General features: G+C 46.4%; 1 protein-coding gene across 1 annotated transcript in view; it reads right to left on the bottom strand.

Moving 5' to 3' along the window:
• Positions 1-288: 288 nt before the first annotated feature.
• Positions 289-27,253, bottom strand: part of LOC149460677 (uncharacterized) — a 110,099-nt gene continuing 83,134 nt past the window's right edge. The window contains exon 4 of the mRNA XM_089679365.1: positions 289-1,236. Coding sequence (XP_089535491.1) covers positions 721-1,236 — 516 coding nt within the window. The 3' untranslated portion in view covers positions 289-720. The remainder of the gene's footprint in view (positions 1,237-27,253) is intronic.

The raw sequence follows: 27,253 nt of genomic DNA, 5'->3' as shown, positions 1-27,253 counted from the left end.
TTAGTCCATAAATGCTATTTGTGATCTGTATTGTGAAGGACTTTAGCACTCTGCTGGCTTTTCTATACCCTTAAATCCTAATAAAGTGTTTGAACAAAAAAAAAAGTTCAAGTCTAGACCTACTAGCCAGGCAAAAACCTTACTCTGCATCAGTTGTCCCACCAAACCTTGCCCAAATCCACCTCCAAGCACACCCCAGGCCCATCCCCCAACCTTTTCCCCCAGCCCTGCCCCCAAACACATGCCTTATGAAATTACATTTTTCTTTAGAATAAAGAGTCCAAAATATAAAAAACAGGAATTATAACATAGCTTTATTATGTCAATTTAAACATCACAGCAATAGCTTAATAGAGTCCAGAGAACAAGTGGTTAACATAAACCAATGTAAACATAACATGAAAATAAGTGTCCCCATCAGAGTCCTCCTTTACATCAGGTGTCCCCATCAGAGTCTCCCTTTACATAGGGTTTTCCAATCACAGCCTCCCTTTATATAAGGTGTCCCCATCAGAGTCCTCCTTTATATAAGGTGTCCCCATCAGAGTTACCCTTTACAAAAGGTGTCCCCATCAGAGTCCCCCTTTACATAAGGTGTTCCAATCACAGCCCCCCTTTACATCAGGTGTCCCCATAAGTGTAACCTCACCCTTCCCCCTATACTCATAGATCTTTTTGTAATTGCAGCTTCTTCTTTTCCTCCTTCAGTCATGTGATAAGTCACATGACAAGGGGAGAGAGGAAAGACACTCTGCCTTCACTCCTTATTGCTGGCTGCTCCCCTGTGTGAGATCTCTGATGTCTGTAAAGATGGGACTTATCTGAAAAACATTTCCCACACTCAGGACAGGAATACGGCTTCTCCCCCGTGTGAGATCTTTGATGTGTGTAAAGATGGGACTTCTGTGAAAAACATTTCCCACACACAGGACAGGAAAATGGTTTCTCCCCCGTGTGACATCTTCGATGTGTGTAAAGATTGGAATTATTAGAAAAAGATTTCCCGCACTCAAGACAGGAATATGGCCTCTCCCCCGTGTGACATCTCTGATGTGTGTAAAGATTGTACTTGTCTGAAAAACATTTTCCGCACTCAGGACAGGAATATGGCTTCTCCCCCGTGTGAGACCTCTGATGTATGGAAAGATGAGACTTGCATGAAAAACATTTCCCGCACTCAGGGCAGGAAAACAGCTTCTCCCCCGTGTGAGATCTTTTATGCAGATTAAGATGGGATTTATAACGGAAACATTTCCCACACTCAGTACAGGAGAACCTCTTCCCTGTTGGAAGGCCGGTCCGGTCCCGCACAGACTGAGGTTCCTCAGGATACGAGGAATCCGATGGTCCATCTACACTGGGTGGTGCCGGATGGACATTGGAGGGAGCCGGGTTTTCTCCTGGACTATACTGTGTGATGTCCTCATCTTCTACTTTCCAGTCTGGAGACAAAGTGAGACAATCCTCGGAGGTTTTCCTCATCTCCCGGCCATGGACTAAAATACAAAGACAAAGAGGATTACTAGACAGGAGCTGATTGGTTCCCCCAAACCAGGACTCCACCCACAACAGTCAGCTTGGCTCTGAGGAGCTTACAATTTCACCCTCAATGGAACTAGGAAATGACTCCTTTGATCTCCTACCAGGTCATTTCATTATTCATGGCGGTGGCAGTGGACATGGTATACTTCGACAGAGGGGTGGCGGTGGACGTGGTATACTTGGACAGAGGGGTGGCAGTGGACGTGGTATACTTAGACAGAGGGGTGGCGGTGGACGTGGTATACTTTGACAGAGGGGTGGTGGTGGACAGAGTATACTTGGAAAGAGGGGTGGCTGTGGACGTGGTATACTTGGACTGAGGGGTGGCGGTGGACGTGGTATACTTGGACAGAGGGGTGGCGGTGGACGTGGTATACTTGGACAAAGGGGTGGCGGTGGACGTGGTATACTTGGACAGAGGGCTGGCGGTGGACGTGGTATACTTGGACAGAGGGGTGGCGGTGGACGTGGTATACTTGGACAGAGGGGTGGCGGTGGACGTGGTATACTCGGACAGAGGGGTGGTGGTGGATGTGGTATACTCGGACAGAGGGGTGGTGGTGGACGCGGTATACTTGGACAGAGGGGGTGGTGGTGGACGTGGTATACTTGGACACAGTTCCCCACACATGGCTAATGTGTAAGGTAAAGTCTACAGGCTGGAAAAATCTGAATGTAAATGGATAGAAAACTGGCTGAAAGATCGTATTCAGAGAGTAGTGGTTAATGATTCATACTCTGAATGGTCTGGGGGTGTCAGTGATGTACCCCAAGGCTCAGTGTTATTAGTGGTGTACCCCAAGGTTCAGTGTTATTAGTGGGGTACCCCAAGGTTCATTGTGATTAGCGGTGTACCCCAAGATTCAATGTTATTAGTGGTGTACCCCAAGGTTCAGTGTCATCAGTGGTGTACCCCAAGGTTCAGTGTTATTAGTGGTGTACCCCAAGGTTCAGTGTTATTAGTGGGGTACCCCAAGGTTCAGTGTTATTAGTGGTGTACCCCAAGGTTCAGTGTTATTAGTGGGGTACCCCAGGGTTCAGTGTTATTAGTGGGGTACCCCAAGGTTCAGTATTATTAGTGGGGTACCCCAAGGTTCAGTATTTGTGGTGTACCCCAAGTTTAAGTGTTATTAGTGGTGTACCCCAAGGTTCAGTGTTATTAGCTGGTTCCCGCCCGGCCTATGGCCAGATGGTGGCCGGGTGAGCACCTCGTCCCCCCAGGTGGAAGCCATATGGCGTCCTTCCAGGCATGTGCAGTTTTCACGCCCACAGAGCCATGCAGCAGCGTGATCTGTCACCGGCCATGTACCTCGAACACGGCCAATGACAGATCTGTGTACCGGCTCCATTGTCAGTACCATGTGACCTGCTGTGACCAATCACTGCAGGTCACATGACAGTTGTATACAATGGATGGCTTCATTTTCTTCCCAAAAAAAAGAACAAAAATTTTGAAATAAAAACTCGTTTTTCTTTGTTTCTGTTATAAAAGTTTGCAATTAAATAATTGTTCTTCATAAATTTAGGCCGAGATGTATTCTGCTACATGTCTTTGGTGAAAATAACCCAAATTAGGATGTATTATTTAGTTTGTAGGAAAGTTATAGAGTTCACAAACTATGGTATAGATCTGAATATTGATCAATCCTGAAGTACTGACAGCCAATCTAATTTCTTGAGGTCCAAGAATGTCAGAACAGTACAGATATCCCCCAAATGTCAGGACAGTACAGATATCCCCCCAATGTCAGAATAGTTTTAGTTTGGGAACAATGTTGTATGACCGCGCAATTGTCATTCCAAGTGTGAGAGTGCTGAAACCTGAAAATCAGCCAGGGCAGGAAGGGGGTAGAAGTGCCAGATATGGAAGGGGTTAGTGGGGTACCCCAAGGTTCAGTGATATTAGTAGGGTTCTGCAAGGTTCAGTGTTGGGACCCCAATTTATTAATATATTTATAAACAATATCAGGTCTGATATTAAAACTCCCAAGGGGGATATGATCTCCATGTATAATACATAAGGGGGGATATGATCTCCATGTATAATACATAAGGGGGATATGATCTCCATGTATAATACATAAGGGGGGATATGATCACCATGTATAATACATAAGGGGGGATATGATCTCCATGTATAATACATAAGGGGGGATATGATCTCCATGTATAATACATAAGGGGGGATATGATCTCCATGTATAATACATAAGGGGGATATGATCTCCATGTATAATACATAAGGGGGATATGATCTCCATGTATAATACATAAGGGGGGGATATGATCACCATGTATAATACATAAGGGGGGATATGATCTCCATGTATAATACATAAGGGGGGGATATGATCTCCATGTATAATACATAAGGGGGATATGATCTCCATGTATAATACATAAGGGGGGATATGATCTCCATGTATAATACATAAGGGGGGATATGATCTCCATGTATAATACATAAGGGGGGATATGATCTCCATGTATAATACATAAGGGGGGGGGGGGTATATGATCTCCATGTATAATACATAAGGGGGGGGGGATATGGTCTCCATGTAAATACATAAGAGGGGATATGATCTTCATGTATAATACATAAGGGGGGATGTGATCTCCATGTATAATACATAAGGGGGATATGATCTCCATGTATAATACATAAGGGGGATATGATCTCCATGTATAATACATAAGGGGGGATATGATCTCCATGTATAATACATAAGGGGGGATATGATCTCCATGTATAATACATAAGGGGGATATGATCTCCATGTATAATACATAAGGGGGGATATGATCTCCATGAAGAATACATAATGGGGGATATGATCTCCACGTATAATACATAAGGGGGGGGATATGATCTCCACGTATAATACATAAGGGGGGATATGATCTCCATGTATAATACATAAGGGGGGATATGATCTCCATGTATAATACATAAGGGGGGGATATGATCTCCATGTATAATACATAAGGGGGGATATGATCTCCATGTATAATACATAAGGGGGATATGATCTCCATGTATAATACATAAGGGGGGATATGATCTCCATGTATAATACATAAGGGGGGATATGATCTCCATGTATAATGCATAAGGGGGATATGATCTCCATGTATAATACATAAGGGGGATATGATCACCATGTATAATACATAAGGGGGGATATGATCACCATGTATAATACATGGGGGGGATATGATCTCCATGTATAATACATAAGGGGGGATATGATCTCCATGTATAATACATAAGGGGGATATGATCTCCATGTATAATACATAAGGGGGGATATGATCTCCATGTATAATACATAAGGGGGGGATATGATCTCCATGTATAATACATAAGGGGGGATATGATCACCATGTATAATACATAAGGGGGGATATGATCACCATGTATAATACATGGGGGGGATATGATCTCCATGTATAATACATAAGGGGGGATATGATCTCCATGTATAATACATAAGGGGGGGATATGATCTCCATGTATAATACATAAGGGGGGATATGATCACCATGTATAATACATAAGGGGGGATATGATCACCATGTATAATACAAAGGGGGATATGATCTCCATGTATAATACATAAGGGGGATATGATTTCCATGTATAATACATGGGGGGGATATGATCTCCATGTATAATACATAAGGGGGGATATGATCTCCATGTATAATACATAAGAGGGGATATGATCTCCATGTATAATACATAAGGGGGGATATGATCTCCATGTATAATACATAAGGGGGGATATGATCTCCATGTATAATACATAAGGGGGGATATGATCTCCATGTATAATACATAAGGGGGGATATGATCTCCATGTATAATACATAAGGGGGGATATGATCTCCATGTATAATACATAAGGGGGGATATGATCTCCATGTATAATACATAAGGGGGGATATGATCTCCATGTATAATACATAAGGAGGATATGATCTCCATGTATAATACATAAGGGGGATATGATCTCCATGTATAATACATAAGGGGGGATATGATCTCCATGTATAATACATAAGGGGGGATATGATCTCCATGTATAATACATAAGGGGGGATATGATCTCCATGTATAATACATAAGGGGGGATATGATCTCCATGTATGATACATAAGGGGGGATATGATCTCCATGTATGATACATAAGGGGTAATATGATCTCCATGTATAATACATAAGTGGGGGATATGATCTCCATGTATAATACATAAGGGGGGATATGATCTCCATGTATGATACATAAGGGGGGATATGATCTCCATGTATAATACATAAGGGGGATATGATCTCCATGTATAATACATAAGTGGGGGATATGATCTCCATGTATAATACATAAGGGGGGATATGATCTCCATGTATAATACATAAGGGGGGGATATGATCTCCATGTATAATACATAAGGGGGGATATGATCTCCATGTATAATACATAAGGGGGGATATGATCACCATGTATAATACATAAGGGGGGATATGATCTCCATGTATAATACATAAGGGGGGGTTGCTGTAGGAAAGTCCTGGATTCTTTCTTGGATACACAGAATATAACTGGATATAACATTTATAGGGAAAGTTGATCCAGGGAATATCCGATTGCCTCTTGGGGGGTCAGGAAGGAATTGTTTCCCCCGCAGGAGCAGATTGGATCGTGCTTTGCTGGGTTTTTTCCTTTTGGTGGATCAGCTGTGGGTGTCGGATTATAACTTTTATTTTTAATGGTACAACTAGATGGATGTCTTTTTTCAGCCAGACTAACTATGTAACTATGTAGGTCCCACACCGCTGCCTCCCATCTCCTGAGACTGCACTCAGTGACTTGGGTCTGAGACACTACAGACATATCCCTCCACCCGGCACAGCCAGCAGATAACAGAGAAGGTCCCCTGGAGGAGTCAGGCACAAGGCAGGAGACCCCAGTCACATGTCCTGGGTGCCTACATTATGCAATGCTTATAGGAAAAATCAACATTTTGCTGCCAGCTGAACCCCAGAACCTCCATAAATCCAGTCTAGATACATAAATTGTGTCTGCAGCACAGAGAAGGAAGATTATCCGAGAGAAATCCAGGAATACAGGACGGGGAACACAGCTCAGGAAAGTGACCAGGGGATTACAGGCTGATATCACCCAGTCCCCGCCCTACTCTGGACCAATCAGTGAGCAGTATGGGTGGAGGAATGGATTTAGTGTTCATGACCCACCTGTGCTGATCTCTGTAGGAGTGTCCTCCTCTATAAATGTCCCCGTTATTCCATCCTCCTCCATAGACTGCTGATCATCCCTCACATACGCCTCTTCTTCTTCTGCTTTCACCTCAAATTCTATATCGATTGGATCTCCACTCTAAATAAAAAAATGATAAAGAATATCATCTGTAATTTATAAGCTCACATTAAAAAATCCACAAATTGTCTCCATGAGTCCATGTTCTAGATACTCTGTCCCACTGACCTTGTAATACTGAGGGATGGTGTGACCTTCCTGTGTGGAATCCCGGGAATACAGAGGATGGGGACATCTCTCTGGGGGGTTCCTGGTATTAGGTGGCTCCATCATATCCTTGTGTCCTTCTGAAAACTCCTCCATCACTCCATACTCCTCATCCTCCTCTTTATACTCTTCTTTAACATCAATATTATCATCCCCGAGGATTCCACTCTGAAAGATATAATAAAACATTCATTGTAACAAACATGCTGTGTATAAATCACAACTACCAATAATTGTCATCATCTACCTGATGATGGTGAGGGATGGTGTGACCTTCCTGTGTGGAATCCCGGGAATACAGAGGACGGGGACATCTCTCTGGTGGGTTCCTGTAGCTGGATGACTCCACCATGGTGTCCTGGTACAGATATTTGTGTCCCTTAAGAAGCTCTGATGCCTCCATCCCCCCATCCTCATCCTCCTCCTCTTTTATCTCTTCTTTAACCTCAACTTTAGGATCTCTCAGGTTTCCACTCTGAATATATAATAAAAATGACATCAATGGTAACAATGCAGATAATATACAGATCCTAATGATACTATCAGTGATTGTTCCTCATCTACCTGATGATGGTGAGGGATGGTGTGACCTCCCTGTGTGGAATCCCGGGAATACAGAGGACGGGGACATCTCTCTGGTGGGTTCCTGGTATTAGGTGGCTCCATCATATCCTTGTGTCCTTCTGAAAACTCCTCCATCACTCCATACTCCTCATCCTCCTCTTTATACTCTTCTTTAACATCAATATTATCATCCCCGAGGATTCCACTCTGAAAGATATAATAAAACATTCATTGTAACAAACATGCTGTGTATAAGTCACAACTACCAATAATTTTGGTTAATATATATGTCCTATGACATCACACTGACCTCACAGCTCCTCCTCCCAATGCCCCTCCATCCAGAGTCAAAGAATCCTATGACAGATAGACTCTGGATGGAGGGATATTTGGATGGGGTGACTTGATGGGTCCTCTATATGAGGCTCCCATGCTAATCAAATCCTTGTTCCTGGGTGCGTCCTACCTCTCCTAAACTGAAGAGTGACCTTTGACCTTTACCATCCAGAAATCTGTCCGGAATCTGTGGAAGTAAGCTGTCATGTGATCAGGTGACGTGCGGAGGAACGGAGTGTAAATAGCAGACAATTGTCTCCAGAGCCCCTAATGGTGGGGATGGATTTGGCGGCGTGCTGGTGCCAAGTTTCCTCCCCCCAGGGTCACTGCAGGTGTGGAGAAAAGCTGTGTAAGAGGATATGGAGGAGAGATGAGGAGGAGATCCAGGAATCAGGAGAAAGGTCAGGGCAAGCAACAGACGAGCGCATCCAAGAGACCAAGCCGGGGTCACTACACAGAAAATCAATCCAAGGAAACAACAGGCAGGACGAGGAATAGCAAGAAGGAGCTGAGAGACAAATGAGAATATTGCTCAGCCAATGGGAGATGATCTCAGCATGACTTCCATCATGAAGGAGATGAGGGGGAGGGGAGGAAGTCACTGAAGGTGACCATAGATCCATGGAAATTCAGCTGGTTCAGCAGGGATCGCTCACATTTCCATCCATGTGTGGCCACTGCCGGATAAAAGCCACTCCCCCAGCGGCTGCAGCCAATAGCTTCAGTGCTGATCCGTGTATTCTGAGAGCGGAGGAGTCCCCCCATTGTCAGAATACAAGAGTGCAGCGGGGAGGATTCCCCCATCCACCTCCAATGTGTGGATGGGGGAATCGCTTCAGTTTTTATGGTCATTCCGCTGGCTGAACGATAAAACTGATCCATGTAGGCCAGCTTTGGGAGCAAATATATTATCATCAACTCCTCCCCCTGAAGGGGTTCATCTACGTATTACCTCCTCTGCTGCCAGATCCAGGAGTGTATCCTCTCTGCTTCCTCATTAATGGAACTGCCTGTCTATACCTGACATCACTTCCTGTCTTAATCTGACATCACTTCCTGTTGGTCTTCCATAGAGACTTCCTGTCTGGGTAGAAGTGAGATCCCCACCTTGTGGAGCTCAGAGGAACTGCAGCCCTGAGAAGTGTCTGGTAGTGTGACCCCGGCCTTGTGCTGGGTGTGTATGGACTGTAGATCCTTATAGAGGGGTCACCTCCACTCCCACCAAGGGGGACAGAAATATATGACTGCTCGGGGGACATATTTTGGCCCCTTTGATTTTGCAGTAAATGTGATTGCATTAGTCCCGTTGATTTCGTATTTCCATGTAATAAAAGGTGTCACATGATGTCGGGTTCCCCTTTCTCTCCTCCCTGAGTGTGTATTTATAGGTGGAGCTCCTGCTGGAATGGCGGTTGGAGGCGGAGTCTAGGAGGGAGACTGACAGAACCCACAGCAGACTTGCAGGAGGGAGCGAGGAGGATCCGGTTCCTTTACCATCGGAGATGAGGAGAGTGTGAAGGATGTTTGTGACTCTGGGAGCTGAAAAGCTGGGAGTCCTATTGGTGTGGTGAGGGGGAAGCACTACTAGGGGGCGCCCTCACCATCCCGTGTACAAGAGGTGGAAGAAGGTGGGGCTACAGTACAGCCGGCACAGTTTGGAGGGCGGAGCACTTTCACACCTTATCAACTTTTCACTGATTGGTGGATTTTTGTAGTAAAATAAGTGGATTGAAGTAGATGCAAAGTGGAAGCGGTGGACTTGCGGAGAACACTATACTGAGCACACAATATTGTCTGTCTCCATGGATTTGCACAGGATTTGAGATGATTTCCTATAGCAGCAAATCTGATGAGATGAATGAATGTATCGCCCCCTCCTGGTCAGGTCTAGGATGTGTAGAGTCAGGTAAAGCATAGCTGTGTTTCTCTGCTCACCAGAGAGGCTGTCAGGTAAATTCAGTCGGGTATTCTGATTTACAGAGAGCTGTGATTGATTAGTCAGGTCTGCTCATGCTGCTCTGGTTCTGTTGGAGTTTGTCTGAGTTCTTCCTGCCTTCAGGAAGCTATGAGAGTCTTCCAGAACATGGGAATTGGCTAGACAAATGACCGGCATGAATATGGATACAGTCCTGGCCAATTGCAGGGGAGGGTGGCCCCATTGCATGCTGGGAGTGGTATTTATACTCTGAGATCACATGGGTTCAGTGTCTTTCCTCGGAGAGGATTGCACCAGCCAGGCTGGAGGCAGGCTGCCTCGCCTGGCACTTGCTGTTATGTGGCCTCAGGTGGGTGACCTGAGGGCCTGAAGTTAGAGAGAGTGACCCTGATTCTACAGTAAGCTGACTGAGGGGAGCTGTCTGCCAAAGCTCTGTCTGGTGTCACTGGAGAGAGTGGCTTGGAAGATTGGAAGGAGGCAACCATTCTGTCCTTGGACCTGTGAGTGCAAACTCTGAGAGATCTGGGGGACTCTGTGTGCTTGTTACCCCTCTGGTGCTTGATAGTCAGCCTGGGTCTGAGAAAGGGAGCCCTGCCTAGTGTTCTGCAGAGCTTGTCCAAGTATTGCTACTGCTAATGGGACTTGGCTCTCCTACAACTACTTGCTGCTATTTGTTACTGAGAAGTCTGCTATCTACTGTCAGCCGAGACTTCACAAGTGTTCTACTAAGAGATCAGCTAGATGTCCTCAGTGTGAAGAGTTCTGATTCTGGAGGATCCGACTACATTCCCCATCCCTATCCCCAGTTCTACAATAAACTCCAAACACAAAACACCCCCTAGACTGGTCATTGGAGACAACGAGCAGAAGTGTGTGTGTTTGCCTTGCTGTGGGGCAAAGCAAAGGGGAACCGGGGGCAACATTCAGCTCCTTCTGAGGTAGTGCTACATGAAGTCGGTGTAAAGTGGAAGCAGTAGATCTGCAGAGAACTGCATCTTGAGCACAAAGCACTTTGTTGTATATGAATTTGCACATTGTTCAGTATTCTTAATTTACTGGCAAACAACACAAGATCAATGAAGTAGGTGTAAAGTGGAAGCAGTAGATCCGCAGATAATAATTTGAGTAGGGATGGGATGACGGTTTGAGTCAAACATAAGATCGACTCAAACATTAGTCATTTGAGTGTTCACCATTATGCTGGAAGTTTGCCCGCGTGCCCAATGTAAAACATGCTTTGTGATTGGCCAAAGCATTGCACCTGACCACAGGTCAGGTGCAATGCTTTGGCCAATAACAGCTGAGTTCTCAGGAAGAGCCATGATTGGCCCAAGTGCTGGCCGTATTATTGAACCACAACATGCAGAAGAGGTGGTGGAGTGGATAAGTCAGTCATCCTCATCCTCTGTCACCCAGGCTCATACTATTTTGCCTTCCACCACAGCTGCCAAAGTGTCCTGTTCCTCCGGCTCCTTGTCCACCACAGCTGCTCCTTCCGTAGCCCCACCATCATGCATGGAGGAGTCACCAGAATGATTGGATCATAGTGTCAGTCCCATGCTGCTGGAGGATGTGCAGCAATCTGAATGCTGTGATGTTGGTTCCCAGGATGAGGAAAGGAGTGACGTGAGCCTAGAGAGAGGGGGCGCCAGTGAGGGAAAAGAAATTGTCAGTCCTGTTCCCCCAGCCGCAGCACACTGCCAAGTTGGCTCCATTGATGAGGAGGATGGGGATGATGAGGTCACTGACCATACTTGGGTGTCTGAGAGAACAGAGGAGGACAGTGAGGAGGAGGCAGAACTCCAACAAGGCAGGATGTCCTCCAGGGACAGGCATAAGGGCAGCCAACCAATGGCATCACACGACAGAGCTCCACAGGTGGGGGCGCTGCTGACTCCATGCAGACTTCCACAAGTTCTCTGGTGTGGGCTTTCTTCAACACATGTGCAGCATTGCTGTTTGCAGTCTTTGACTGAAGCAGACCAAGCGTGGCCAAAACACCAGCCACTTGGGCACCACATGCTTGACAAGACGTATGATGAGCTGCCATGCAGCCCGCTGGTAACAGCACCTGAAAGACCCAGAAAAAGTGCAGACTTCTCCTTGCTCCTCATCTGGGATCTCTACTGTAAAACGTCAGGTCTTCTCAACAGCCTCCACTGAGAAGAGTGATGGTACAGCAGTGGGTGGCCCATCTGACAGCAGGACACCACCTGTTCATTTCAGCAGGAACATTTCACTACCCCATTTGCTGAACCGTGAAAAAAAGACTGTCCCACCCATCCACATTCTATCCTGGCCAAATTGCTGCGTTACAACTGCTGCCTTATAAACCATATAAATGCTGCGCTACATTCAAAATTAAAGTGAATGTGGAATCCGATAATATAAATCAATATAGTGACAATAATGTAAATAAATATATAAGTGCTTAATGATAACAAAAATTATCACATCAAACACCCCAAAGATTATAAAAACACAAACTTAAATCTATACGCATGTGCATAAATTACACATACATATAGTTATATCACACGTGCAAATGTGAAGTGAAATAATGGCTTATTAAACGCACAGAAAAACAAATCTATAAATGTTGAAGGTGAAAAAAATGTGAAGTGAAATAATTGCTTATTAAACGCACAGAAAGTCCAATTAAATGTTGAAGGTGAACAAAAATGATAACGGTGTTTCCAATAATACTGCAAAGTGACCACAGGTGAACCAAATCGTGCAGGTATCTGAGTGTAGATAGAGCTTGTGAATCCAACCACCTTCTGGATTAGCCTCTCACCTCATCCCTTCGACCCTTGCGGATCAAAGAGCAATAATGGATCCCTCTCACAGATCCTCCAGGCACCACAGCCTTCCAGAAACGCTTTTCAAATTTCAATAATCCCACTCAAGCTCTTCTCCAGGTATAGGTGAAACATCAATCCCTCAGAACAAAAAGAGGAATCCTCCCATAGTGTAGTATATTTATTTATTTATACCATAGGAACATAGGAACATAAACTTGTAGGTAGAAAATTCCACTTACATAGCAGCCAGTCCACATGAGACCCTCATGCTCTCAGATGAGGATAAATCTGTGTTGTTGGGTGTACAGCTGAATAACAGGTGTACCAAGGTGGATGAAGTCACGTGATATTGTGACGTAACGCGTCGGCGTAAGCGCGGTGACGTATTTCCGGCGTGGCGGCCATCTTGGTACACCTGTTATTCAGCTGTACACCCAACAACACAGATTTATCCTCATCTGAGAGCATGAGGGTCTCATGTGGACTGGCTGCTATGTAAGTGGAATTTTCTACCTACAAGTTTATGTTCCTATGTTCCTATGGTATAAATAAATAAATATACTACACTATGGGAGGATTCCTCTTTTTGTTCTGAGGGATTGATGTTTCACCTATACCTGGAGAAGAGCTTGAGTGGGATTATTGAAATTTGAAAAGCGTTTCTGGAAGGCTGTGGTGCCTGGAGGATCTGTGAGAGGGATCCATTATTGCTCTTTGATCCGCAAGGGTCGAAGGGATGAGGTGAGAGGCTAATCCAGAAGGTGGTTGGATTCACAAGCTCTATCTACACTCAGATACCTGCACGATTTGGTTCACCTGTGGTCACTTTGCAGTATTATTGGAAACACCGTTATCATTTTTGTTCACCTTCAACATTTAATTGGACTTTCTGTGCGTTTAATAAGCAATTATTTCACTTCACATTTTTTTCACCTTCAACATTTATAGATTTGTTTTTCTGTGCGTTTAATAAGCCATTATTTCACTTCACATTTGCACGTGTGATATAACTATATGTATGTGTAATTTATGCACATGCGTATAGATTTAAGTTTGTGTTTTTATAATCTTTGGGGTGTTTGATGTGATAATTTTTGTTATCATTAAGCACTTATATATTTATTTACATTATTGTCACTATATTGATTTATATTATCGGATTCCACATTCACTTTAATTTTGAATGTAGCGCAGCATTTATATGGTTTATATTCACTTGATCACTGGTATATGATTTAATGCTAGCAGCTGTTTGGGGTTCATATATTTAATTTGTATTATTTAAAACACTATATTTGGAGCGCAGGAGGGTCACACCACTATTACAACTGCTGCCTTTCCATCTGGTGGACTCTTCCCCCTTCCGGGAATTTGCAGAATGTTCTGTATCACAGTGACAGGTTCCGAAAAGACAATTTGTTTCATGCAAGGCCATTCCAGCTCTGTGCCATCATGTGGAAGGTCATGTTTTGGCCTTGTTGGACAAGGCGGTCAGCAGCAAGGTCCACATTACTGACACGTGGTCCAGCAGGCACAGTCAGGGATGGTACATATCCGTCACGGCACACTGGGTAACTCTGCTAGCAGCTGGGAAGGATGCAGGACAGGGTTCAGTTCTGGAGCTTGTTCCACCACCATGCCTCCAAAAACCTGGTGGTGATTCTGCCACATCTGTCTGCTCCACCCCCTCCCCTTCCTCTGCCTCTATGGCCTCTTCTGCTGAATTGTCCTCTGAACCAGCAGTGCTCCGTAAGCGTTCAAGGGGCTATGTGATCAGTCAGGATAAAAGATGCCACGTGGTGCTTCAGCTGGTCTGTCTAAGGGACAGGAACCACACCGGGCCAGAGATTCTGTCAGCTATGAAGGGGCTCTCTGCCCTCCAACAGGGACACTTGACACATGTCCTGAATTTGGTGGTGCAGCGCTTCTTGAACAGGTACCCAGGCTTTCAAGATCTTCTGAGGCAGGCCAGAAAAGTCTGGCCATTTGTGGTGGTCATACACGGCCAGTGTTCAGCTGGCTAAAATTCAACCTGCCCACCAACCGACTCATTTGTGACATGCCCACTCGGTGGAACTCCACTTTGGTAACACGGCAGTGGCTGCACACACAGCAGAGGGCCAACAATGTGTACCTGTGTGAGAATGGCACAAGGACAGGCTCAGGGGAACTTGGCTTCTTCTCACCTCACCAGTGGCTGCTGACAATGGATGCATGCGCTGTCCTGTCACCATCTGAGGAGGCCACAAGGATGGTGAGCCGTAACACTGCATGCATCAGTGACACTATCCCTGTAGTCTTCCTGCTGGAGCACACGCTGCATGGAATCATGGACAGGGCACTGGAGGCAGAACAGCGGGAGGAAGAGGAGGATTTCCTGTCCTCTCAAGGCCCTCTTTATGCAGAAACCATTCCTGTGGGGTCACAGAACACACAGAAGGAGGAGGAAGTGGAGGAGGAGGAGGACTGCAGCAACATGGAAGTAGAGGATCACATAGAGCAGTATTCAAGGGACACTTTTCAGTCCCCAGAAACCCATCCAGGAGTAGTACATGGCTGGGAGGAGGTAGTTCCTGGAAATATCATCCTCAGTGACCCAGAGGACTCAGAATCTCCTGCCTCCTCAAACTTACACTGCATGGGCTCCCTGATTCTGCAAAGCCTGTGTAAGGACCTGAGGATTTATGTTATCAAGAAGAGGGATCAATACTGGTTGGCAACCCTTCTTGATCCACGTTACAAGGGTAAAGGTGCAGAGCTCATCCAGTCTTCCCAGAGGGAGCAGAGGATGAAACATCCTGAGGATGCCTTGAAATTGTGTAACACCTTTCCAGACACTGGGAGGTCACCATTTCCTGGACAACGTGTTTCTGAGGCTTCATTCTGTCAAAGGAAGAGCGGTGGAGAAGGCGGCCAGCTGACCGATTAAACAGTTCTTTAGTCCTCAGCGCCCAGGACTGTTAGGTTTCAGCACCCATCGGCAGGGTCTGCATCATATGGTGCAGGATTATCTAGGGGCAAGAGCAGACTTGGAGACCTTTCCAACTGATCATCCACTGGGTTACTGGGTCTTGAGGATGGATCACTGGCCAGAACTTGCTCAATATGCCATCAAGCTACTGGCCTGTCCTGCATCCAGCGTGCTTTCCGAATGGACATTCAGTGCTGCTGGAGGTTTCATGCATTTACCTGAATGACATCGATTTATTCAGGGTTTTTTGTGCTTAGCTGTGATTTGGCTACAGCTAATCACATGACACAGCTGGGCTGTGATTGGTGCAGCTTGTGCATGTGATCGCTGTGACCATTCACAGCTAGACACACTTGTATACAATGGATGGCATGAAAGGAAGCCATCCATTGTATACAACTGTCATGTGACCTACAGTGATTGGTCACATGGCACTGGCAACGGGGCCGGTACACAGATCTGTCATCGGCCGTGTCTGAGGTACATGGCCGGTGACAGATCGCACCACAGCCCTGCAGGGTGCACGCTCCAGAAAGGATGCCATATGGCACCACCTGGAGGGGCGAGCTGTTCATCCAACCGCCATCTGGCTATAGACTGGAGAGCAACTGGTTAAACTGGAGGGGGTGATCTCAGTGGAAAGAGTGTCTTCAGTGGGGAGGGGTGACAACACTAGGGGAGAGGTGTGTCCTCAGAAGGAAAAGAGTGTCCCCAGCACAGGAAAGGAGGGGGAGGAGTGTCTTCAGTGGAGAGGGTGTCTGTAGTGGGGGAGGGTGTCCTCTGTGTGGGGGGGGGGTGTCTTTAGTGGGGGAGGGTGTCTGTAGTGGGGGAGGGTGTCCTCTGTGTGTGTGGGGGGGTGTCTTTAGTGGGGGAGGGGTGTCCTCTGTGGGGGGAAGAGGGTGTTCTTAGTGGAGGAGGGGAAGGGGTTTTTTGGGTAAATGACACCAGATCAAAGTCCTCCTGAGAAGTTCCTAAAGACAGCTGTCTTGTCTATGTAAAAAGATAACTTTAGCTGAATATTAGAAGCACAGCTTATTCCAAGGGGGCTATGAGGTAAACTGACCCCAGCTTTGTTTGTGGACAGGGAGGAGTCCAGTGGTCTGTTTGTGGACAGGGAGGAGTCCAGTGGTCTGTTTGTGGACAGGGAGGAGTCCACTGGTCTGTATGTGTTCAGGGAGGAGTCCAGTGGTCTGTTTGCGGACAGGGGGGGAGTCCAGTGGTCTGTTTGTGGACAGGGAGGAGTCCAGTGGTCTGTTTGCGGACAGGGAGGAGTCCAGTGGTCTGTTTGCGGACAGGGAGGAGTCCAGTGGTCTGTTTACGGACAGGGAGGAGTACAGTGGTCTGTTTACGGACAGGGAGGAGTCCAGTGGTCTGTTTGCGGACAGGGAGGAGTCCAGTGGTCTGTTTGCGGACAGGGAGGAGTCCAGTGGTCTGTTTGTGGACTGGGAGGAGTCCAATGGTCTGTTTGTGGACTGGGAGGAGTCCAATGGTCTGTATGCAGCTACGGAGGAGTCCAGTGGTCTGTTTGTGGACAGGGAGGAGTCTAATGGTCTGTTTGCGGACAGGGAGGAGTCCAGTGGTCTGTTTGCGCACAGGGAGGAGTCCAGTGGTCTGTTTGTGGACTGGGAGGAGTCCAATGGTCTGTTTGTGGACTGGGAGGAGTCCAATGGTCTGTATGCAGCTATGGAGGAGTCCAGTGGTCTGTTTGTGGACAGGGAGGAGTCTAATGGTCTGTTTGTGGACAGGGAGGAGTCCAGTGGTCTGTTTACACAAGTCCTAAACAAAAGCTCCATTGTTCTCTGAGTTTCATTTCTCCAGAAGGAAGAACCTGTTCTGGCTGTACAGATCACACAGGTGGAGTCTACATTGCAGTCTGCATTGTCAGCCGAGCAGCTGAAGGAGTCCAACATCTAACCGTCTACTAATCAGGCGTACTCTTGGAGCACCACCTACACAAGACTCACCTCGTCCATCTAGACTGCTCACTAGAGCTTCTTCTACAGCCTCTGACCCATCACTTCCCTCCTCTGCTGGAGGCACATTATTAGGATCTATAGAGGGACAACACCGGCCTCGTATTGTCCATCAGAATCAAGGAAACAGCAGAGATCCGGCCACAGGGGAGGTAGGAAACATCAACGCTGCAACAAGGGATCTCCCACTCATCCAACCATCCCAACAGATGATTCATCATCAACAGAAATAGATGGAATTGTCACCTTCTCCTCAGCTGGACTGACATCGGGGAAGATGGACCTTCTGGGGGAAGGTTGGGGCTTTAGCCCTAAAGGTATCAGGAAGACGTTGTTGTTGGCTCAGGACTTGTATAGATGTCTCAGGAATATTAGATTGAAGGGACATTATTCTTGGAGAGGCAATATTGAGGGATCATCTGTAGTCACACCACTTCTGAGACATAGAGAGGGAAATGGGAGCTAATAGGATGCAGGAGATCTGCTGAGACATAGAAATGGAAATGGGAGCTAATAGGCTGCAGGAGATCTGCTGAGACATAGAGAGGGAAATGGGTGCTAATAGGCTGCAGCAGATCTGCTGAGACATAGAGAGAGAAATGGGAGCTAATAGGCTGCAGGAGATCTGCTAAGACATAGAGAGGGAAATGGGCGCTAATAGGCTGCAGGAGATCTGCTGAGACATAGAGAGGGAAATGGGAGCTAATAGGCTGCAGGAGATCCGCTGAGACGTAGAGAGGGAAATGGGAGCTAATAGGCTGCAGGAGATCCGCTGAGACGTAGAAAGGGAAATGGGTGCTAATAGGCTGCAGGAGATCCGCTGAGACGTAGAGAGGGAAATGGGTGCTAATAGTCTGCAGGAGATCCGGTGAGACGTAGAGAAGGAAATGGGCACTAATAGGCTGCAGGAGATCCGCTGAGATGTAGAAAGGGAAATGTGAGCTAATAGGCTGCAGGAGATCCGCTGAGATGTAGAAAGGGAAATGTGAGCTAACAGGCTGCAGGAGATCCGCTGAGACGTAGAGAAGGAAATGGGCACTAATAGGCTGCAGGAGATCCGCTGAGATGTAGAAAGGGAAATGTGAGCTAATAGGCTGCAGGAGATCCGCTGAGACATAGAGGGAAATGGGCGCTAATAGGCTGCAGGAGATCTGCTGAGACATAGAGAGGGAAATGGGCGCTAATAGGCTGCAGGAGATCTGCTGAGACATAGAGAGGTAAATGGGTGCTAATAGGCTGCAGGAGATCTGCTGAGACAATGAAATGTGTATGAAATGGATGGATGTGCAGACACTCCCAGAAGATGATGTCATTATGAGTGGATTGATATATATTTCTGCATTGTCTCCCCCAGAAGGATCAGGTTTGGCGGGATCGCTCTCATTAGACAACCCAACCAATCAGTGACTGCTGCCCCTCTCTGCCAATCCCTTCACTGACTTCCACTAACCCAACATATAAAATTCAAAAATACTAACCACAACGTACAAAGCCATCCACAACACTGCCCCGGCTACATCACCAATGTGATAAAATATGGGATCCATGGATTCCATACATCTCCATGCCCTAGTACTTCCTGATTTGACTCTCCTCCCCCTCCCCTTTTTTTAAGTTATTTTTGATCTTTCATGGAAACCACAGGAACGGTTATTTTAATGTTTCTCAGGGCTGCAGTTCCTGTGAACTCCACAAGGTGGTGATCTCACTTCTATCCAGAAAGGAAGTTATTATAGAACACAGACAGGAAGTGATGTCAGGCACAGACAGGAAGTGATGTCAGGCAAAGACAGGACCGTCCTCTTCCTCCACGGCCACGTCCGCCCTCTTCCTCCACGGCCACGTCCGCCCTCTTCCTCCACGGTCACGTCCGCCCTCTTCCTCCACGGTCACGTCCGCCCTCTTCCTCCACGGTCACGTCCGTCCTCTTCCTCCACGGTCACGTCCGTCCTCTTCCTCCACGGTCACGTCCGTCCTCTTCCTCCACGGTCGCGTCCGTCCTCTTCCTCCATAGTCACGTCCGTCCTCTTCCTCCATAGTCATGTCCGTCCTCTTCCTCCATAGTCACTGTGACGTCTTTTATCTCCAGCAGATGATGATACACACATATATAGTGTGGGAACCCAGATGAACCCCTTCAGGGGCAGAACATTCCCCCACTTCCGGGGCCGGAACATTCTCCTCATTGTGGAGATAAATTCTAGTAATATGGTCCTCTAAACAAACAGCACTGACAATAAATAGACAAGACAAGGACCATCCTGACCATACATGGCCTACAAAGGGCAATGATGACACTACACAGGCAGCCAATGGGCAATCATTACACTATGCAGCCAACACAATGATGGAGTGCCGGGGTCAGGAGTATGGAGCATAGAGCCCCTTACATTGCTGCTCAGGAGGAAGGAAACATTCCCCAGCCGGCCATGAAGAATATGTTCCATCATTGGTGTCAGAGGGAGGGAAATACTGAGGGGTCTGAGGGAAGTAGAGGAGCTGAGGGGTCTCTCAGGGGTTTCTGAGGATGGGAGACTTTGGGGCCCCTAAGGGGATAGTGAAGTTAAAGGGTTTTAAGGGGGTAGAGTAGCTGAAGGAATCTGGGTCTTTGATAGGGTTGGTGGGGAGCAGGGCTCTGAGGAAAGAGAAGTTTGTCAGGCTCAGGGGGACACTGAGGTAGGGAGGGGGGCTCTTGGTCTCTGATTGTCCTCTTACCTGCACTTACTTTCCAGACCTCCTTACAGAGCTTCTACCAGGAAAGGAAGACAACCTTCACCTTCTTACCATCTCACTGGTCAAATAATGTATTCCAAGATACCAAATAGAATGCAGAAGGACAATCCTTCACCCCTTGGTGGGCACTTGTTCTTAGAGGAGGATTCTTGGTGCATTTTTGACTTAAAGGTAAGTGGGGGTCAGTGCTATACATCTTCAGGAGACACTCCAATACCTCCCATGACACAGGCTCTGGCAGTGCCCGGTGCTGGAATTCAGAGCCCCAGGAACCCACCACCACTCTGTACAATGTCCTGGATACTACAGTATACTTGATACTCAAACCCTCCTGCTGTCCTCCTTCTACCCACACTAGGCTGTCATTGGAGGGAACAGAATAGGCTCCTTCCTGACAGCTCTCTACTCCACCAGCACCATCCTCCTTCTACCCAATCCAATCTTTTCTCTTACTGCAGAGAGTGACAGTGACATCACTCCTGTCAGTCAGCAGGCTGCCACAGATTGGAGCCCTGCAGCCGGAGGTCTGCCAATTGTCCTGATTAGCCAGCAACTCCAGCCAAAAGTCAGTAAGTTCCTCTTCCTGGACATCATGATGAGCCGACATTGACCTCACAGCACTGCCTCAGAGCAAACAAGTCATAGGAAGGATCAGATTTATCATTCCTTGTCTGCAGATCTAATACTCATCAAAACCAGTTCAGAGACCAAACAAACCCAACAGAGAAAAGGGGATTTCTGATTTGACAGGTCAAGAGGGTCCCGGGACCTCCAAAATATAGCAAATACTAAACAGTCCAGACTACTGTCTTCGCATGGGGAAGTAGATCTTATATGTCCAGCAACCCTCCTATTCCCCCCTCACATCCACATCCTATTATTGTGTGACCAATACCATCCAAATCATTCTTACTTTCATTTCCCAAAGTTATCCGTCTACAAGGAGACCTGTATAGATCACATGATGGCACCAATGAGGATGGAGGAGGACCGGAGTCACATGACTGAGAAGATACTAAACCTCACCCTGGAGATCATCTACCTGCTGACCGGAGAGGTGAGGAGGATTTTGGGAGGTCACATGACATCACTCTCATCTCTATTAATAAAACACAGACCTGACCAGAGAGGTGAGGAGGATTCTGGGAGGTCACATGACATCACCCATCTCTATTAATAAAACACAGACCTGACTGGAGAGGTGAGGAGGATTCTGGGAGATCACATGACATCACTCGTACCTCTTAATAAAACACCGACCTGACCGGAGAGGTGAGGAGGATTCTGGGAGGTCACATGACATCACTCATCTCTATTAATAAAACACAGACCTGACCAGAGAGGTGACGAGGATTCTGGGAGGTCACATGACATCACTCTTATCTCTAATAATAAAACACAGACCTGACTGGAGAGGTGAGGAGGATTCTGGGAGGTCACATGACATCACTCTTATCTCTATTAATAAAACACAGACCTGACCAGAGATGTGGGGAGGATTCTGGGAGATCACATGACATCACTCGTACCTCTTAATAAAACACCGACCTGACCGGAGAGGTGAGGAGGATTTTGGGAGGTCACATGACATCACTCTCATCTCTATTCATAAAACACAGACCTGACCGGAGAAGTGAGGGGGATTCTGGGAGGTCACATGACCACGCTTATCTCTATTAATAAAACAGACCTGACCGGAGAGGTGAGGAGGATTCTGGGAGGTCACATGATATCACTGATCCCTATTAATAAAACACGGACCTGACCGGAGAGGTGAGGAGGATTCTGGGAGGTCACATGACATCACTCTCATCTCTGTTAATAAAACACAGACCTGACCGGAGAGGTGAGGAGGATTTTGGGAGGTCACATGACATCACTCTCATCTCTGTTAATAAAACACAGACCTGACCGGAGAGCTGAGGAGGATTCTGGGAGGTCACATGACATCACTCTCATCTCTGTTAATACAACACAGACCTGACCGGAGAGGTGGGGAGGATTCTGGGAGGTCACATGACATCACTCTCATCTCTGTTAATAAAACACAGACCTGACCGGAGAGGTGGGGAGGATTCTGGGAGGTCACATGACATCACTCTCATCTCTGTTAATAAAACACAGACCTGACCGGAGAGGTGAGGAGGATTCTGGGAGGTCACATGACATCACTCTCATCTCTGTTAATAAAACACAGACCTGACCGGAGAGGTGAGGAGGATTCTGGGAGGTCACATGACATCACTCCTATCTCTATTAACCTCCCTAGCAGTCTGATTATGTCAGTATTTCTGTGCTGAAAGCGGTAAATTTTTTTGCATGGAAATATGTATTTTTTTTATTGTCGGCTGTAATTCTTAGGAATAACTCACTGAAATCTGTCTGGACAAGAGTCTAGTAAACATCCCGGGGAGGATAAAACTTGAAACACAAAATCATAAATAATAATTTAATAAATAATCATAAAAAATAATAATATAATAATAATAATACATTTAATTCAATAATATAATCAAACCAAAAACACTGAAATGTGAAATATAGCGCCAAGTTGGCCCATCGCTGAGCTCAGTCACAGAATCGTTTTCAGTGTCTGATGAGGAATTTCCCCCACCAATCATTATCACTCAATTCTGCAAGTGGTTCTGATTTACTATCGCTGTTCTCTAGCCGGTCTATAACCGCGTCTGACCTAAAGGGACACTTTTTGGACGCCATGGACGTTTCTCAGTTTCCAGGCAGAAAGAACAGTAAAAATGCAGGCAGGGCGCCGGACAAAGCACTCGGGACACAATGTATGTGAAATGGTTTGATACAGGAATGTTATACTATGTGATTTTAGTGAATGTCACTTTTTGCCATTTTCAAATTTCTCATACGTCCCGACGCTCGCAGGGGATGGAACCCAGAAAACAGATGACGGCATCCTCCGGAATACATTGCTTGGGACACTGCAGGAGGGACATCGTGGGAGCGGAGGACAAGGTGGGAGATCGAGGGATCACGGAGCAGCGCCACATGGTATTCCCGAGTGTAGCTCGGGGTTACCGCTTGTGGTCCTGAAACCTTACCCTGAGCTACACTCGGGAATACCATCAGGGAGGCTAATAAAACACAGACCTGACCGGAGAGGTGAGGAGAATTCTGGGAGGTCACATGACATCACTCGTATCTCTATTAATAAAACACAGACCTGACCGGAGAGGTGAGGAGAATTCTGGGAGGTCACATGACATCACTCTCATCTCTATTAATAAAACAAAGACCTGACCGGAGAGGTGAGGAGAATTCTGGGAGGTCACATGACGTCACTCTTATCTCTATTAATAAAACACAGACCTGACCGGAGAGGTGAGGAGAATTCTGGGAGGTCACATGACATCACTCTCATCTCTATTAATAAAACAAAGACCTGACCGGAGAGGTGAGGAGGATTCTGGGAGGTCACATGACATCACTCTTATCTCTTAATAAAACACATACCTGACCGGAGAGGTGAGGAGGATTCTGGGAAGTCACATGACATCACTCTTATGTCTATTAATAATACACAGTGTGACGATTGCGATGTCAAATCCCTGCCCCTCTCACCAGACTCATGACCGAAGGACTAGCCAATCTAAAACCGCAATGTCACATGCGTAACAATGCCACGGCCAGCTGCACCCTGCGCAACGATTTTCCAACTCACTGGACCACAAATCGATGTACCAGCAGCCTGAGCGCAATTGTTACTGGGTCAGGTTAATTACGCAATTAACCCTTCACACTGCCACCACCTCCTTTTTGTACAGAGAAAGAGGAAACTTGACAATATCAGCAATAACACTAGGGTGGTTGAAATAATCGTCTGTATACCACTGTCACCGCAGGCAGGTTATACAGAGGGTTAAACAACATTGCTTGGGACACTGCAGGAGGGACATCGTGGGAGCGGAGGACAAGGTGGGAGATCGAGGGATCACGGAGCAGCGCCACATGGTATTCCCGAGTGTAGCTCGGGGTTACCGCTTGTGGTCCTGAAACCTTACCCTGAGCTACACTCGGGAATACCATCAGGGAGGCTAATAAAACACAGACCTGACCGGAGAGGTGAGGAGAATTCTGGGAGGTCACATGACATCACTCGTATCTCTATTAATAAAACACAGACCTGACCGCAGAGGTGAGGAGAATTCTGGGAGGTCACATGACATCACTCTCATCTCTATTAATAAAACAAAGACCTGACCGGAGAGGTGAGGAGGATTCTGGGAGGTCACATGACATCACTCTTATCTCTTAATAAAACACATACCTGACCGGAGAGGTGAGGAGGATTCTGGGAGGTCACATGACAGCACTCTTATGTCTATTAATAATACACAGTGTGACGATTGCGATGTCAAATCCCTGCCCCTCTCACCAGACTCATGACCGAAGGACTAGCCAATCTAAAACCGCAATGTCACATGCGTAACAATGCCACGGCCAGCTGCACCCTGCACAACGATTTTCCAACTCACTGGACCACAAATTGATGTACCAGCAGCCTGAGCGCAATTGTTACTGGGTCAGGTTAATTACGCAATTAACCCTTCACACTGCCACCACCTCCTTTTTGTACAGAGAAAGAGGAAACTTGACAATATCAGCAATAACACTAGGGTGGTTGAAATAATCGTCTGTATACCACTGTCACCGCAGGCAGGTTATACAGAGGGTTAAACAACATTGCTTGGGACACTGCAGGAGGGACATCGTGGGAGCGGAGGACAAGGTGGGAGATCGAGGGATCACGGAGCAGCGCCACATGGTATTCCCAAGTGTAGCTCGGGGTTACCGCTTGTGGTACTGAAACCTTACCCTGAGCTACACTCGGGAATACCATCAGGGAGGTTAATAAAACACAGACCTGACCGGAGAGGTGAGGAGGATTCTGGGAGGTCACATGACATCACTCTTATCTCTTAATAAAACACAGACCTGACCGCAGAGGTGAGGAGGATTCTGGGAGGTCACATGACATCACTCTCATCTCTATTAATAAAACACAGACCTGACCGGAGAGGTGAGGAGAATTCTGGGAGGTCACATGACATCACTCTGATCTCTATTAATAAAACACAGACCTGACCGAAGAGGTGAGGAGGATTCTGGGAGGTCACATGACATCACTCTCATCTCTATTAATAAAACAAAGACCTGACCGGAGAGGTGAGGAGAATTCTGGGAGGTCACATGACGTCACTCTTATCTCTATTAATAAAACACAGACCTGACCGGAGAGGTGAGGAGAATTCTGGGAGGTCACATGACATCACTCTGATCTCTATTAATAAAACACAGACCTGACCGAAGAGGTGAGGAGGATTCTGGGAGGTCACATGACATCACTCTCATCTCTATTAATAAAACAAAGACCTGACCGGAGAGGTGAGGAGAATTCTGGGAGGTCACATGACGTCACTCTTATCTCTATTAATAAAACACAGACCTGACCGGAGAGGTGAGGAGAATTCTGGGAGGTCACATGACATCACTCTTATCTCTTAATAAAACACATACCTGACCGGAGAGGTGAGGAGGATTCTGGGAAGTCACATGACATCACTCTTATGTCTATTAATAATACACAGTGTGACGATTGCGATGTCAAATCCCTGCCCCTCTCACCAGACTCATGACCGAAGGACTAGCCAATCTAAAACCGCAATGTCACATGCGTAACAATGCCACGGCCAGCTGCACCCTGCACAACGATTTTCCAACTCACTGGACCACAAATCGATGTACCAGCAGCCTGAGCGCAATTGTTACTGGGTCAGGTTAATTACGCAATTAACCCTTCACACTGCCACCACCTCCTTTTTGTACAGAGAAAGAGGAAACTTGACAATATCAGCAATAACACTAGGGTGGTTGAAATAATCGTCTGTATACCACTGTCACCGCAGGCAGGTTATACAGAGGGTTAAACAACACAGTAGCACTCTTCAGCAGCATGAATTCGTAAGTTGCATTAAAGAGCTTTAGAAACAGTTCAACACTTTCAGAAAGTAAGTTTTATTACTAAAAGGTCAAAAGGGTGCAATAAAAATATTTACAAAAAAAAGATGTAACCAATATATATAAATATACAGAGAGCAATAACACAGCAAAGAGACAACAGAAAGAAGTTTAGGTAGAGAAGTACTAGCCAAAAAGCCTTGTGTTAAGCAGCTTCAAGTCTCATGAGACAAAAAGGATTTCTTATCTCTACTGCTAGTTTCGATGTTAAAAGCAGGAGACTCTTCTCTCACCCACACTCCAAGCATAACAGCCTTTTTCTAGCAAATCCCAGCAGGGTGTCTCTTTGGAGTAGTAACCAATGGTCTCCTTTTGGGGAGGGGTGTTGGGTGGAGACCTAAGTTACAACCAGAATCTCTCCTAGCTAATATTTTGGCTCATAACTTTTCCTAGGTACATTTGCCGGCCTGGTCACTAGTATATTAATACTCAGCCGCATCTGCGGAATGGTTAGAGATGAAACATGAAATATGCTCTTGAATGGTTCAAGAGATATACTTTTCTGTTTTTCTCTGTATGTCAGCTAAGGGGTGTCACATACCAGGAGAATGGCCTCAATCTGAGCCTTCCGAATATAGGCTCCATGTTTAGGTAGTTATGTCCTACGTGAAGATATCAACTTATATGTAAAGTGAGTTTTTAAAAGTAAGTCTGTTTTTACAACCCCTTGGAAGGTCTTTTGAAGTTCAGTGAGGGACTCAGTTTATACTTTTACGATGTGCCAGATTGCACAGTTTCTTAGACAGCTAGGCACCCAGCTCATAAGGTTTTATAGCTCGGAGCTTCTGCTGTGCTTTGGC

The sequence above is a fragment of the Staurois parvus genome, unplaced genomic scaffold (assembly GCF_062004578.1).
Source record: "Staurois parvus isolate SC_StPar_1 unplaced genomic scaffold, SC_StPar_1.0 ptg000222l, whole genome shotgun sequence".
NCBI lineage: Eukaryota > Metazoa > Chordata > Amphibia > Anura > Ranidae > Staurois > Staurois parvus.
This window is presented reverse-complemented; position numbering and strand designations above follow the sequence as displayed.